Below are 16,162 nucleotides of genomic sequence, written 5' to 3' on the forward strand. Positions count from 1 at the left end.
CTTTCCCTAAGCATCTGCTGCTGGGGACATGAGTATCAGGTATTAAGCAGATATTTGGTCTGAATTGTTACAGCCATTATTATAATTCCAGAATTAAAAAATAACTACAGAAGTGGGGGGTTTTTTTCAGAGGGAGAGAGGAAAATTAATCTCAATTGCCCCCCAGTTGTCCTGCTTAGTCTCTCAATTACAGCTTTATGTCTTTGGGACCTAACACTGTGTATTAAAGCTGGAGTCACGTGGCTGCCTGCTCACTGGGTTATACAAATACATTAGGTTCAACTTCTTGTAAATACAAACAGGAGGAGGACAACACATTTGCCTGTGTTTTGCTATCTGAACATGAGTAATTTAAATAACTTTCAAACCAACTCTTACACTTCAAGTGACTGGCAGAGGGCCCCACTCACACTCACCCAGGTTGTACTCCTGGACATTGCTGATGTACCCATAGAGCGGGCAGTGCCCAAAGAGGATGAGCATGACGGTGCTGTTGTCCTGCAGAGTGACGATGTGAGCCGAGTGTCCAACCACGGCGTACTGCTCCTTGGCCTTCGGAGTCACCGGGGCCCAGCTCTGGTTGGAAATGTGGAACACCCACAGCTGGCTGCTCACGTTCCCCGTTGCATCTATCTTACCACCATACATGTAGATATTATCCTGAAAGAAGTCAGACAAAATAAAGCCAAGGAGTTTAGCATTTAGGAAACAGCTACTTGGTAAGGAATGAAGCTACTGGTCTGAAGCTACTTAATAAAGTCCCCTGGAGAGGGGCTGTGGACAAGGGCCTGGAGTGACAGGACACAGGGAATGGCTTTACACTGGCAGAGGACCAGGTTAGATGGGATATTGGAAAGAAATTCTTCCCTGTGAGGGTAATAAGGCCCTGGCACAGGGTGCCCAGAGCAGCTGTGGCTGCCCCATCCCTGGAGGGTTCAAGGCCAGGTTGGACAGGGCTTGGAGCACCCTGGGATAATGGAAGGTGTCCCTGCCCATGGCAGGTGGTTGGGACTAGATGAGCTTTAAGGTGCCTTCCAACCCAAACAATTTTGTGATTCCATGATGAATTTCCATCCTTTGAGGTTCTTCAAGTGCTCTGTCTGTGAATGGCAGTGTGTGGCATTTTTCGAGTACTTATAATTAAGTTTTGTACAGGTCTGCACTGTTTGAGCTAAATAACATTCCAAAACTCAAAGGTCAATAATGGCTCAGCTCATTTCCTTTCCAAAGACTTTCCCATCCTGCTCTCACATGGCCTTCACTCACAGCAAGGCACACAGGTGAGAAAGGAGATAAAAACAGTCAAATCTGCTTGCTGTGTCAGATGCTGGAACATTAGATTCACAAGTTTACTTGCAGAGCAAGAAACAAAAATCCCTAATTCCCCAGCTCTGCTTTGGTGTCTTGGACAACAGAGCTCATAAAAATATTTATGTGATCTACATAAAAGGCAGCTGGAGAACCAGCTGAACTCCAGCAAACTCAGCCTCAGGCATGTCTTGTCAGCACAGACAGCAAGAAGGAAATTATGGACTCACTGACCTCAGTCCTCCTTAAAATCTCTGGAAAAAGGGCAAAGAGGAACACACAGGCAGAAGCACTACAGACTTCCTAGGACACCCATCCAAGGATTCCCTAGAGCACAAGTATACAGCCTGGCCTAAGCGTGGACAAGCCGCTGAATGAGGAACACTTCTCCCAAAGCAAGACTGATCTGTGATAAGGGGTGGGAAGCAGGAGAGAAGAAGGGGATACAGCTGGGAAGTGAGTCTGGAACACTGAACTTACCTTGTGTAATGCCAACGAATGACCATATCTCATCTCTACCGTGTTCACAGAGTTGTTCAGTGGAAGCCACTCTTCAGAAATAAGATCATACCTGTGTAACAAAAACGGAATTATTTTCCAAGGAATAGGCATTAAAGCTGAGAATATGATTGCTTGTCCTTTCTAAGATTTGGGGAAAATTATCTACCAACTTAATATATTAGATATAATTATTTACTAAAATAATAAATCCTGCCATGATTTCAGCATGCACAAAGCTCACACAGACTACTTATGGGTTAAAAAAATCCAGTTGAGCCTGCTCTATTACTCAACATCCACATATTGATTTCCTTTGCCCTCTTTTCTTTTCCATACAAACCCAAGAGCTAATGTATTGCCTATTAAGCTGTGATAACCTACACCACCTCTCCCTCAAAACAGTATGAAAACTTTGCACTAAACTTAGGTAATTTCCAAATACTTGATCAAAAAAAATCTGCCAGTGCTTAAAAAGCACTTTTTAATTATGTCTTTGCCATTCATGCTTGAAATAACATAAGCCCTCTGCCCTGAAAATGGCTTGTGGCTTTTTATCTAAAATAATGCACTATACTTGCCATGCTTAGAGCCTTGTGAGATAAAATAATCTCTGAGAAAGCATTCAACAAAGCCATAGGGTATCCTATTAAAAAACGAGGTGTGACTTTGGAGGAGTAAATTGTGGGTGCATCTAGCAAGTGTTCTACATTTAAATGCGCGTTTTCAGCTCCTCTTCCCCTATAAGAACCATTACCTCCGGACGTGAGTGCAGAATACACAGCTCTCACTTAGGTTCATCCAAGTGAGGTATGCGAGTATCCCTGGAAAAAAATCCAGCTTTTGTCTGGATCTGCCCAAATACAATACAAAAGCTGCATTTTTTTAGTGGAGTATTTCCATGAAGCACACAATTATTACTTGATATTTTAGTCACTGTTAAATTTCCTCTAACAATTGCATAAATGTCCTCATCCTGATGCCACTCCCTGTTTGGTATCCCATCCACTATGGATAACTATCCAGAGTAATCAGTATGCATTAATTAAGGAGCCCAAAACTCTGAAGTCACACAGACATGACACAGGGAAGGGCTAAAAACACTGAAGCAAACTACCCTCTTTGAATATGAGGCCAGATATAATTTAGGAGCTGGCCCAGAAATACACAGGGAATAGTTAAATGCTGTCAGACACAGATGAATCAAAAATTCACTGAACATCAGGAACCTTATGCTTTTCTTTTCCCAAATTAGCACCCCTTAGCAAGATTTTCCCCCATCTCAAACATGAGCCTTAGTTTTTATTACAGTTGTTTTCCCTTGGAGATGAAGCATAGACCAAAGCAAAGTTAGCTCTCAAATCTAAGTTCCTCTCTTTAGTTTTTATTATCTGGGTGTATACTCACGCTAAAACCTTCTGAGAGTCAGAATGATTGAAGACATAGCCTCCAACAATCCACATTTTATTGTCATGGATGACGGTTTTGTGGGATGCTCTAGGAAGTTTTGGAAGAGAGTACTCCTCCCGGGTCCAAAACGATTGGTTTGCAGGAAGAGGAATCGAACAGCCAGGACCTGGGAAAAGAAGGTTTAAAAACTCTTTTTTTCCAAAGCCTTTATTCCAGCTGGAGGTCTATCTCCTACCATTGCTGTAGCTGGTTGCATTTAATATGACACTAACTCTTACATGTCAGTAGGTCTTTACAAAGGAAAAATGTATGTTCAGCCCAAATCATTGCCAAGTTGGGCATGGCTGATCAGATCAGCTGGACATGAGAACAAGGCATTTTACATGTTCAAACAGGTCAGCTATGACAACCAGGTTCAAATTTCCTTTAGATGCATAGGAATGAGGTTTGAAGTGATGCCTGCATACCACGGGTTGGTTCCGCTTTGGATGGTGACGAAGTTGCTCTTAAAAGCAATTGTAAGAAAACACAGACTCACAGACTGGGTTGGGTTGGAAGGATTCCCTTCCAACCCCTGCCATGGGCAGGGAAACCTTCCACTAGACCAGGGTGCTCCAAGTCCCATCCAACCTGGCCTTGGACACTTCCAGGGATGGGGCAGCCACAGCTGCTCTGGGCTCTGTGCCAGGGCCTCCCCTCCCCTCACTTTAAAAAATTTCTTCCTTATGTCTAATTTAAAACAACCCAGTTTCAATTTAAAGTCATTCCCCTTTGTCCTGGCACTCTGGGCCCTTGTCCCCAGTCCCTCTGCAGCTCTCCTGGAGCCCCTTTAGGCCCTGCAAGGGGCTCGCAGCTCTCCCTGGAGCCTTCCCTTCTTCAGGTGAACATCCCCAGCTCTCCCAGCCTGCCTCCAGAGCTGAGGGGCTCCAGCCCTTGGAGCCTCTCTGTGACCTCCTCTCCAGCATATCCATCCTTCCAAATGAAATGTGATCTTTCAAATTTAAAAAGCAGATACTCTGTTCCTAGTCAAAATGCTAATACTTGTCATGCAGAACATTCCCACGTACTCCCAATTAAATTTCCAGTTCCACACATAGAAAAGGCATCCCCGAAGTTCTCTATCCCCACCAGGACACTCACCTTGCCAGCCTGCAGAGCACACACACGCTTTAGAGTCGTTGAAGTTGCACTGGCCTCTCTCAGGGGCCCCGCAATCCTCGGTGCAGTAGGGGATGTCACAAGCTTCTCCCTTCCAGTATGCGGCACACTCACACTGCAGAGCGCTGGTGCTGCTGTTGAGCTTGCACTCCCCTCGGCCAGAGCAGTTATTGGGACACATATTGAAACTGGGGACAGAGCAGTTTGTCAGGAAGGAAGCAGATCCCCAAGACTTATTAACAAAGGCAAGAGTGACGCTGAACAAAGTTAATACAAATCATTACAAACCAAGAGACTGTCATCTGGTAGCTGGTGTGATGGATCTGAAGAGATGTGTATTCTATTCCTACAGAACTGCTTCATTTCACAAGTTAAACTCTCAGCTCCTCTGAGAAAATTATCAATGATTTTTAGCCATTTGTAAGGCAAATTACTTGCCTTAAAACACCCAACAGTAAGGGAGGAATTTAATCAAAGTATAAGGCTGCTGTGGTGTCTGTGAAATTTATACTTAAACTGCTCACAATCAGGTGCTATTCTGGGATCTGCTTACCAAGAGAACACAGTGGAGATGAAACCTAAGCCAAAGACATGCCTGCTTTGAATAATTTCTGATTTTATAATATGTGCAATGTAGCTGAGGCAAAACCAGATACATCCTTGGTAAAGGTCCAAATTTTGAGATCCTATTAATTTCCAGACTCCGGTTTTTGCTGGTGTATCAACCAGTATAATTCACAGTTGGGGATTACTACCCATTATTCTCACTGTCACTGGCTCCAAGACATAATTTCACAAGTGTTTGTTGAGGACCTACACCCAGTAGTAACTATGAAGACAGTTAGAAGAAACAAATGTACCATTTAATCTAATTGCTGAAAAAAATGTAACAAGGAAACCTAAGAACCAGAACACAAAACAGCACTTGAAAATTGTTTGAAATTATGAAGAAAGTGAAGAATTAAAAGAATATTGTTCTTGGATAGAATATTTTATTGCAATGGTGCAAACCCAACAGCTGGCAGTAGATGGAGTCCTGGTTTACGCAATCAGCCAGACTTGGAGCATGCTGCTGCTTTAGCTCCTCTGATTCAAGTAACTTTGCAAAGGCTCCTCATCTTCTTCTGGAGCTTTCAGGGGGTTCTGGATGCCCCCTATTTTTCAAAGAATTCACTATTATGTGCATTATTAAGCACATATTTATGTTCTTACTAAGGATGAAAGCACCGAGACTTGATACTCAAAAACTAAGCTCCTCATTTTAAGAGAAACTCAATTTTTGCAAAAAGTCAGTTGTGACTGTTTTTCCAGCTGTTTTTTCTGAAAGAGGTGAGACCTTCTGCAGGTTACTCCCAAGTTAAATCTCCCAGTGTGGCACAAACATAACTTGCACCTGCAGGAGCAAAAGATTTCAAAGCTCATGATCCCTAGAGAAGCAAAAGCTTCCATCTCTGTGAGTATGTCGATACATTTACTTCAAGATAAAACCTTTCTAAAATTAGGGAGCACACCAGAATTACTTTTAAAAAGCTCATCAATGAGGACTAAATACATGTCAGTGAACAGAAAGCACCCATCTATTCAGAATATGAAAGAAAGAATATAAAACCATTCCAGAATAAAAAGAAACCGGATTAAGGGATTCAATCCAGGGATTGAATAAGAAAGAGCATCCCAAGGATGAGGATCCTCAAGAGCAGGTACAGCCCAGTGTCTCAAGCGAAATGTGTGGCTGATGGAAAAGTGTGTTTGTGCAGAAGTATCTCTGCACAAAGAGCACAGACATGCACAAAATACATCAATTCTTCTTGATTAGATACAATCAAACTGATCTAATAACATAAAACAAGTAATACGATGTCTCTTGGAGCAAACATTTGTCCACACTGACAAGTTGTAACATTGAGCACATGCCACTTATTAGCTGTTGCAAGGGTATAATAAAGATAAAAATCAAATTTCAGGTGTCTGCTCATAATTACACACTTCAATGGCAATTGTTTATTTCAAGACAAAAGTGAGAAAAGAAGAAATCTCCTTTTGCTCAACTTGCAGCATCACTGTGGAGTGGAGCCACTTACTTATAGGTGATGTTAAACCCTGTGAGATTATAGGCAGCATCACTGAAGAAATGTAGAAGAGCATATCCAGAAGTAGCTACAACTTCGGGTACTGTTTCATTGCTGTCTTTCTCAGGAACAATAAGACCACTGGAAAAGTAAAAGAACAGTATTAGAAGAGAAATAAAAGGGAGCAAAGCAACAAGAGTAAATGCACCAGTACTAATAAAATAATTGAAACTCAACATACTTCCATTATTTGAAGTATAATGAATTTGTGGAATCATAAATAAGTATCTATCGAAAGTATTTAACCTGAGAAAATCTGAAGCTATCTAGAATCTTAGTGATCCCTATCAAGAACCTTTCCCTCCCTTGTTACTCAGCAATGAATTAAGCAGGTCCGATTCATAAAACAAGGTGGCATGTTTGGAAACAGAAATTAATGTGTCCCAAAAGAATAAAATCTGTATTACAAAGTCAAACTAAAGGTCTGCTGAGCCCAGATTTCCTCCTGACTGTGGGCTACAAAAATGATTGGGAAAGGTTGCGACAAATCAAGCAAGTACAGAGCATTTTGTTGATGCGTAATCCAGCTTCCAGACATTCAGTTCAGATGCTTAGACCTGGAGAATGCACCCAAGTCAGCACAGTTAAATAAACCATTCATCCATGCTTCTATCCAATTCCTTTCTTAATAATTTATATGCTTTTCACCTGAAAAAATCTGCAGCAGTAAGGTTAACAATTTAAGTCCACAACAACAGAGAAAGGATTATTCTACTCATTTTTGACTTGCTGCCTCTCGGGTTCCTTTTCTATGAGAAATAAGAGCAGTCAGTCATAGAATCACAGACTGGTTTGCATTAGAAGCTTAAACCAGAGACTTAAAGCTCATCTTACTTCACCCACTGCCATGGGCAGGGAAACCTTCCACTAGACCAGGGTGTTCCAAGTCCCATCTAACCTGGCCTTGAACATTTCCAGGGATCCAGGGACAGCCATACCTGCTCTGGGCACCCTGTGCCAGGGGCTCCCCACCCTCCCAGCCAGCAATTCCTTCCCAACATCCCATCCATCCCTGCCCTTTCCCACTGGGAAGCCATTCCCTGCCTCCTGTCCCTCCAGGCCTTGGCCCCAGTCCCTCTCCAGCTCTCCTGGAGCCCCTTTAGGCCCTGCAAGGGGCTCGCAGCTCTCTCTGGCTCCTTCCCTTCTCCAGGGGAACATTCCCAGCTCTCCCAGCCTGATCCAGAGCAGAGGGGCTCCAGCCCTGGAGCATCACTCACTCCATGGTGATGCAGGAATGAAGAGCCCACGTCCTTCTGCTCTTGGCCCCAGGGCTGGGGCAGCTCTGCAGGTGGGCTCTCACCTGAGGGGGCTCAGGGGCAGAATCCCCCTCCCCTGCTGCCCACTCTGGGATCAGCCAAGGGCACAGGGGGCATTCTCGGCCCCAGCTCACAAGGCCAGGGCACATCCAGTCTCTTACCCACCAGCATCCCCAAGTCCTTCTCCCCAAGGCTGCTCTCAATCCCTCCATCCCCCAGTCTCTTCTGGTACTCGAGACTGCTCCAATCTGATACCGGACCTTGCACTTGACCTTGTTGAACCCCATGAGGTTCCTACCTCAGGAGGTGCTGCTCCTTGGGCCTGTCCAGGTCCCTCTGGATGCAATCTCACCCCTCAGGCACGTCAACTGCACCACATCTTCCTGTCATCTCTTCTTTTATAAGCTCCACCTGACTCATCACATCCACATTTGTTGTCTTTTCTATCCTAGAAGTCTGGCACACTCCCAACTCCCACCTCATTCTTTGCTTCACACTTCTGGACGCCTTGGATGTTTCTCTCACCCTTCCAGGTTCTCTGAGATCCTACAGCCTTTTCATTTTCCAGGAGTGGCAGAGAGAAGCAAAGATGGTGGGCAAGACTATCTACAGTATTCCAGACTGGACACACTACAGATTTATACAATGGTTTGTCAAAATAATTGTAGTAAACTGACAAGGAGACTCAATGAGCTTTGAAAAAAGTAACTACTACCTATTTACCTATTGCACTAAATACTTTGTATCTAAAAGGGAATGTTTATTCTTCATTTAACAGAAGCCTGACAATTAAAAAAATGAAAAAGTTAATTCCTCTCTCATACAACAGGCATCAAAGCTGGCACAAATTCAAAGTCTATTGAATTTATGTTTTTAAAAGCCTTTATCCATGCACAGCACATTGCCTACCACCCTCTATTCACAGTCAGCTGCTATTTTCCTGTACAGATCCGTCTTTCCTCAGCCTCACTTCCATTTTCAAAGGCAAAGTTGAAGCTTTGTGACAAGTAGAGACTTCAAGTCGCAGAGTGGAGTGTTTCGGGCAGGGAACCAGAGGCAGCTCCAGCTGCTTTCCTGGGAAAACAGCTGAGCCTTGTCCCATGCCCTGCAACTCCTGAGTATCCAAGGCCACCATCAACTAAAAAGCAATGATGAAAAGAATTTCTCCCCCGAAAAGATCTTACTTTTCCTCTTTCCACATCTATTTAGAATAGAAATGCAGTTGAAGACAGTTTCCTAGGACAGAGTAAATGAGTTTATCCACTCAAGGAAATCACTCCCATCTATCCACAGCATCCATTAATACCACCTGGAAAGCATTTTTTGGTGACCTGAATTTTTCTGTCCCCACAGTACAATACAATGGTGTGCTCCAAGAATAGAACAGACACCCAGCGATCCTTTTTGCTACAGATTTTGGGGTATTTGCACCAAAACCAGCAGATGAATGAGCAACCTACAATGGGATCACACTGCAAACTGCACAACAGCCCTTCCTGCACAACAAGTCTTACAGTGGACATTTTACTAACACGCCATAAAATCACTGGAACCTGATCCCACATTTTGGCTAAACACCTCCAGCACATCTGCAGATATGCAGTTCAATAAATATTTCCTTATGAGAAAGCCGGATTTCCCCCCGCTGCTCATTTGCTTCTCAAGGATATGGGATTAAAAGGCAAAATTAATTCTATTTTCCTCTCTCTGGAAGAGGTGCCTTGTTTCATTCTCAACATTTGAGACTTCCGAAGTTTATCTCTCCCAGAAGACCATCTCCCATAAAACCAAAGAACAAAAAGCCTAACAAACTTTTGTTTGGTTCATAAGATTCCTTTGTAATGGAAACTGTAGGACACTATACCCCCACCACGGGAAAACAGACATTTGAAAATAATTTGGGTAAGGAAAACTGCAGGTCAGGGACAAGGAAAAAATGTCTTTGTTCTGGTTTCTTCTTCAGCACTTATCACTGATATTACAGGGCAAAATAGATGGAAGGCAAGACAAAAATTCCCTTCAATAATCTTTCCAATGAAAGGACTATCACAGAAATCACAAATCTCAAATCTGGGATTTGTTTGACAAGAATGCTGCCAGCATCATATGGAATAAACAGACGCACAAACAGAATTGACATCTGCCATGAAGAAGAATCCAATACGCAGAATCAGAATGATAAAGGATTACGCAAAACTTCCTTTAAATTATGATCCAGAATCTCTGAGCAACTCTGGCCACGATTAGCATGTTTCACAACACTTTGCTTTTATTTCCTTTCATAAGGTTTCAAAACATTTTGCAACCATCTCTACTCCAAAGCAAATAAACACTCCTACTCAGCTCAGCTGCCCAGTGACACCCAGAGAAAGGCAAACCTCTGCTTTGCACTGAAAGAACATCTATTTTCTGTAAGATGGATTTGTGAAGTCAGTGGCAGAAAATAAAACAGTATCACAGAATCAACGAAACACAGAATGGCCTGGGTTGGAAGAAACTTTAAAGATCATCTTGCTCCAGCCCCGTGCCGTGGGCACAGACACCTCCCACTGTCCCAGGCTGCTCCAAGCCCCGTCCAACCTGGCCTTGGACACTGCCAGGGATCCAGGGGCAGCCACAGCTGCTCTGGGCACCCTGTGCTAGGGCCTGCCCACCCTCACAGGGAACAATTCCTTCCCAATATCCCATCTAGGCCCGCTCTCTGTCAGTAGGAAGCCATTCCTCCTTGTACTGTCACTCCATGCTCTTGTCCAAAGTCTCTCTCCAACTCAATATGGAGGCTCACTTCAAGTACTGAAGTCCACAATTATGTCCAGGAGACCCAACTTCTCCATTGCCCTGCACACACTGCCCTGTTCTTTGCCCTAGACCGTTGAAAAACCAGAATAATATAAAACAAAGGGCACCTCCTCTATTACTTTTCCTGGATTTGCTATGTGAGTATCACAGTACTGGTATATTCCTCATTTCCTCCTGAGACACAACCTGTTAGAGATCAGAAGTATGAGACATTTTACTGGGCAGAAAACAAGCAAAATTGGGAGTCACAAAAGGAAAGAGAGAAAACACAGAGCAGAGGTCACGGAGGAGTAAAAGGATAAAGATGATACTGAAAAATAAGCTTTGCAATCCATCAAAATCCAATTATCCTAATTTTTAAATACTTTGATCTATCTGGACACACATGTACACAAAATGGCAAGATTTCTGTTACTAAAAACCAGTCCATGCATCTCATCTATACTCAGAACTACAAGAGTAAAACTAAACAAACTAAAAACAGAAATTACAGATGACTAAAAATAAAACAATAGGAAAAAAAAATTTAAAAGGAGGGAGGAGAATACAAGGAGACATCTCAAATTTATTGTCTGAAATGAAGCAAGATGACTCCCAAACATGGACTTTTAAGGAAACAAAGTCATTGCAACAAGACTTACTAAAAAAATAGATGATAGATTCATTATAGAGCTGGCAGCACCTCAAAGTACAATCTTTCTTGAAACCTTCTTCCCTTTTTGCATTATACACAGACCCAGCTGCTGCAGCACCACCACAGGGAAGCCTGTCCACCTGCAGAACCCTCCAGATTAGGGGCTTTGCCCAAAAAAAACCTCCTCAGTTCTTACATGACTGTTGTTAGCACAGAATCATGGAACAGTTTAAGTTGGAAGAGACCTTAAGGATCATCTCATTCCAATTCCTGCCATGGGCAGGGACAGCTCCCACTGTCCCAGGCTGCTCCAAACCCCAAAGTCCAGCCTGGCCTTCGGCACTGCCAGGGATCCAGGGGCAGCCACAGCTTCTCTGGGCACCCTGTGCCAGGGCCTCCCACCCTCACAGGGAACAATGCCTTCCCAATATCTCATCTAATCCTGTCCTCTGGCAGTGGGAAGGCATTCTCCCTTGTCCTCTCACTCCAGGCCCTTGTCCAAAGTCCTTCTCCAGCTCTCATGAGCCCTTTTAGGCACTGGTAGGGGTTCTGAGGTCCCCCTGAAACTTTCTCTTCTCCAGGGGAACACACCCAGCTCTCCCAGCCTGTGTCAATGGCAGAGGAGCTCCAGCCCTTGGAGCATCTCCGTGGCCTCCTCTGGACTTGCTCTGGCAGCTCCACATCCTGCTGCTGTTGGAGGCCCCCAAGCTGGATACACGTTCCCATGGCAGCAAGGTCAGTTACAATTTCTGGCAAACAATTGAGGGAATAGTAGGAAAAAATAGAGGCAGGTCAACCATATGATCTATGTACAAGGAGAGGTAGAAGGAGTGAGGTGTCTTTACCTTCAAGGAGAGATGGCTGAAGAAGGGTGAAATCCAATTTCAGACCTCAACTACCCCAGGAAAGATCAGAGAGAAGGGAATACCAGCGGTTCACAAGAAAAGGACAGGAGGCCACACACACAGGTTGCAGCAAGATATTGTGACTAGACATTAGTATTAGATTCATTTTTTACCATTCTTTTTATTTTTTAACACCAATCTCTGGACCACTGACCCAGAGGATCAACGAGATCTCCATCCTAAAGATAAATTCACACCTTGACTGGACGAAGTCTTGAGCAAAGGGCTCTGACTGTCGCCCTACTTTGAGAGACAGATCAGACCCTTCCAACCCAACTCAACCCTACACTCAAATTTGGGCGCTCAAGTGCCATATTAGCCAGCAAGTAACAAAAGGATGGGGAGCTGATCCTGTTTCCTGAGGGAACAAGGGCTCACATGACCATCTATCTGGCACCTGATAGCAACCACCAGGAGCTTCTGGGCCATTGCCAAAGGTCTTGCACAAGAACAACTGGGTTTGATGAGGAAAACACCCCCTGCCAACCACAGCAAAATTAAAACAAAGGTGCAAAACCAGCTCTGGTAAATGTTTAATGTGGTGTAAAGTTAACAAAACCAACAAAGTTCACAGGTGCTGAGTGGAGTTTATCTAATTCAGATTTCTTCATCAGTGCTGGCAAACATGCTGCATTTGTTTCCATGTTCTTGGATTGCATTTTTGAAGCAGCACGTTTACACAGTCTCATTGTGCCCATGATCACAAATATAAACCAGCAAAGATATTTTTAATGCTGTTTAATAAAAAAAAGCATAATGTGCAGGACCAGGCAGCTCTGGGGGCTCTCAGACTACCAGGAGTTTAGTCTGTGCAGACACTTGAACTGTGTAAATGTTGCCATTATGCAAATATTTATTGCTGTTAAAAACTGCTAAAACCAATTTAAAGCTTCCCTATAATCCAGTGCCGAGGATTTCCAAGATCATCTTACATATATACAAGATAGATATATATTCAGGATAAATATCATCTTGTGAACAAACATAAATAAGCATCAGAAGGTCAAGAAAACAAATGAGAGCAGTGAAGGAAGTGAAGGCTCAGGGAACTGCTGTAAAAAGCCAGGGAGGGAACAAAAACTGAGTTCAGAGAGGAAGGAATTTCTAGTGTTTGTCAACAAACCCTGAAAGTTTACAGGGTCCAACCGTACAAAGCTCAATCTTGCAAATCTCCTGGCAGGGTGCAAAAAATCACGAACAAGGAAATATAGTTATGGTAATAATAAATTTAATATAACCCAAGTAAATTGAGAAAACATGAACACTGCCCTTAAAAAACTCCAGTGCATTCATTTTGTATTAGAGAAAGGTGTTTTTCACCAGATGCTTTCTGGTACCTCACCAAAATGAGAAGCATCTGCCATTTCCTGAACTTGGATTACTGAACACCACAGCTCAGTGCTAATGAGGTTAAATTCAAACGCCATCTAAAGAAGCAATTTTTTTAAAAATTGGATTTTTTTTTTCCCCTACCTCAAAAACATTATTGTACTAAGCTCACGTCTGCTTGTCCTCAGGCCCAGGCTTCCTGATTTACAGAAGATTTCCCAGTCTGAACCATAACTGTGTGATGGTAAACTACAGCATAACTGTACTGTGAACTACTTATAACTTCAGTTTTAAAAGCCTATTAATTTTTGGAAAGCACACAAGAAACGGCAGGCACAAATCATCATCATTTCACCTTTTCACCAGTGTATTAAAAAATAGCTTGATTAGAACAAAATGACTTTGGGTCAAGATGACATTTCCTCCTCTTCCTGCACATCAATCAGGGCATGATACCAAGAGAGCACTTCCAGGTGGCATTGCCAGGTTTTTGGAGGATTTTAGGAGAGAGAAGGTTGTTTCTTCTTCAAATGACGTGTCCTTTTTGACCTCACGTTAGTCTGAAGCTTTATGGGAAACATTCTTTCACTCCAAAACAACTCTACACTTGCAGTTGAAGACCAAAAAACCACATGTGGTGGTTTAAATTTTTATCAACTTTTGTTCCTCTGTTGATCTTCTCTCATAGACACTACAAAGATTTTCTAGAACAAACACAAAGTATTTTTAGATCTTTATTTCACAAATGAGAGGAAGCCCAGCAGCAGGTTAATTCTGGAAATAGTTACGCAGCCACTTGGAACAAGCAGAGTCCCAGGGGAACCATTAGTTTTTTCCATAGATAACTTAGGATTATTTTCCTAATTTCAGTTTAAAGAATAAAAAGCATAGGGTGGTGGTGTGACTATGAGACTGAAATACAGAAATGCACAAGTTACATTTAGGTCTCAGCATGAAATGTCGATTGTTCACCAGCATCCACACTGATCTCTCATCACAAGCCAAATACCTGTAACCTATTGGCAGAATGGATACTTTTACACATCAAGAGCTGGAGAGGAACATTTGACATGGGATGGAGGGACAGGACACAGGGAATGGCTTCCCACTGCCAGAGGGCAGGGACGGATGGGATATTGGGAAGGATCCCAATTCCTTGTGAGGGTAGTGAGGTCCTGATACAGGGTGCCCAGAGCAGCTGGGGCTGCCCCTGGATCCCTGGAAGTGGCCAGGCTGGACATTGGGGCTTGGAGCAGCCGGGGACAGTGGGAGGTGTCCCTGCCATGGCAGGGGGTGGCACTGAATGAGCTTTAAGGTCCCTCCCAACCCAAACGATCCTGTGATTCTGTTTTTACAAGGTTGATCCATCGTTGTTGTTCCTGAACATGTTCCAAATAGTTTAAAAGTTTAAAGTTTAAGGTACGTAAAAGATACACATAATTCCATGAGACCTCCATGTCTACAACATTAGCTGGCTTTTGCCCTTCTGTCTGCACTGACACACTACAAGTTTAACTCCTAAATCATGTTCAAACTCATAAAAGGGGCAGTTTTCTCCTCTCAAAGGAGCCTGCACACCAAATCATCTCTAGCCCAGACAGATGACAATAATTTTTTTGTCTCTCAAAGAATCAGGATTTGGAAAAGAAAACATAATACTTACATGCTACAGAGCAGTGACATGACTTGTTCATTGTAAAAGCGAAAAACAACTCCTTAATTGTTTATGCTGACAAACAGTGCACAAAAGGACACTGGCTATATGTGCTGCACTTGCAGTGTTATACATTTGGATTACTGGATCATGTTTACAATGTTAGAAGCCATACTTAAGTCAGACTCTATTTTAAGAAAATACCACTGGCTACAGTTAACAGTCTCACCAAGGGGAACTTACCTAAAAGCTGCCAGTAAGGGAGCATAAATTGAGTCTCCATCATACACATACAAGTGGTCCCAACTGCACTCTGTGGCAAAGTGATTGAATCGAAGCCTGAGGATTGTGTTTGGCCTGTAAAGAAGAAAAAAAAATAAATATTGTAATTAGCCACTCAACACACAGGGCAAAATCCCTTCACAGTACTCCACTGGTGTGGAGCTCTGGTCCAGACAAGACTAAAACTGAGTGACTTGGTGTAACTGTAGGTGCATTAAACATGCTGTGGCTCCGGTTTTTTTTTATTGTGCGGCTCCCCTGGTATTAAGCAAAAAGTTCTTTATGGTCAGAAACTGTGTCCTATTGTGCAGTAGAGATCACAGAATCACAGAATATGCTGAATTGGAAAGGACTGACAAGGATCACTGAGTCCAACTCCTGGTCCTGCACAGGACACCCCAACAATCCCACCCTGTGCTTGAGTGCATTGTCCAAATCTCCCAGAGCTCGGGCAGCCTTGGGGCTGTGACCATTCCCTGGAGAGTTTGTTCAGTGTCTGACCACCCTCTGGGGAAAGAACCTTGTCCTGATATCCAAACTAAACCTCCCCTGACACAGCTTCAAGTGATTCCCTTGGGTCCTGTCCCTGGCCACAGAGAGATCTGTGTCAGCCCCCTCTATGCCTCAGAACGAAGTCCTGAGGTCTCCTCAGTCTTCTCCAGGCTGAACAAACCAAGTGACCTCAGCCACTGTCCAAACAAGCCAAAGGTCCCTCTGCAGCTCTCCTGGAGCCCCTTTAGGCCCTGCAAGGGGCTCGCAGCTCTCCCTGGCTCCTTCCCCTCTCCCGGGGGACAATCCCC

The 16,162-nt window shown here is 43.5% G+C and overlaps 1 protein-coding gene across 1 annotated transcript in view; it reads right to left on the reverse strand.

Annotated features, from left to right (window-relative positions):
• Nucleotides 1–16,162, reverse strand: part of ATRN (attractin) — a 142,892-nt gene that overhangs the window by 94,054 nt on the left and 32,676 nt on the right. The window contains exons 4-9 of the mRNA XM_008631833.2: nucleotides 15,324–15,437; nucleotides 6,456–6,584; nucleotides 4,357–4,562; nucleotides 3,214–3,382; nucleotides 1,789–1,879; nucleotides 417–660 (exon numbers count right to left, since the gene is read on the reverse strand). Of these exons, the coding sequence (XP_008630055.2) occupies nucleotides 417–660; nucleotides 1,789–1,879; nucleotides 3,214–3,382; nucleotides 4,357–4,562; nucleotides 6,456–6,584; nucleotides 15,324–15,437 (953 nt within the window). The remainder of the gene's footprint in view (nucleotides 1–416; nucleotides 661–1,788; nucleotides 1,880–3,213; nucleotides 3,383–4,356; nucleotides 4,563–6,455; nucleotides 6,585–15,323; nucleotides 15,438–16,162) is intronic.

This window comes from Corvus brachyrhynchos, unplaced genomic scaffold (assembly GCF_000691975.1).
Source record: "Corvus brachyrhynchos isolate BGI_N302 unplaced genomic scaffold, ASM69197v1 scaffold910, whole genome shotgun sequence".
Classification (NCBI taxonomy): Eukaryota; Metazoa; Chordata; class Aves; order Passeriformes; family Corvidae; genus Corvus; species Corvus brachyrhynchos.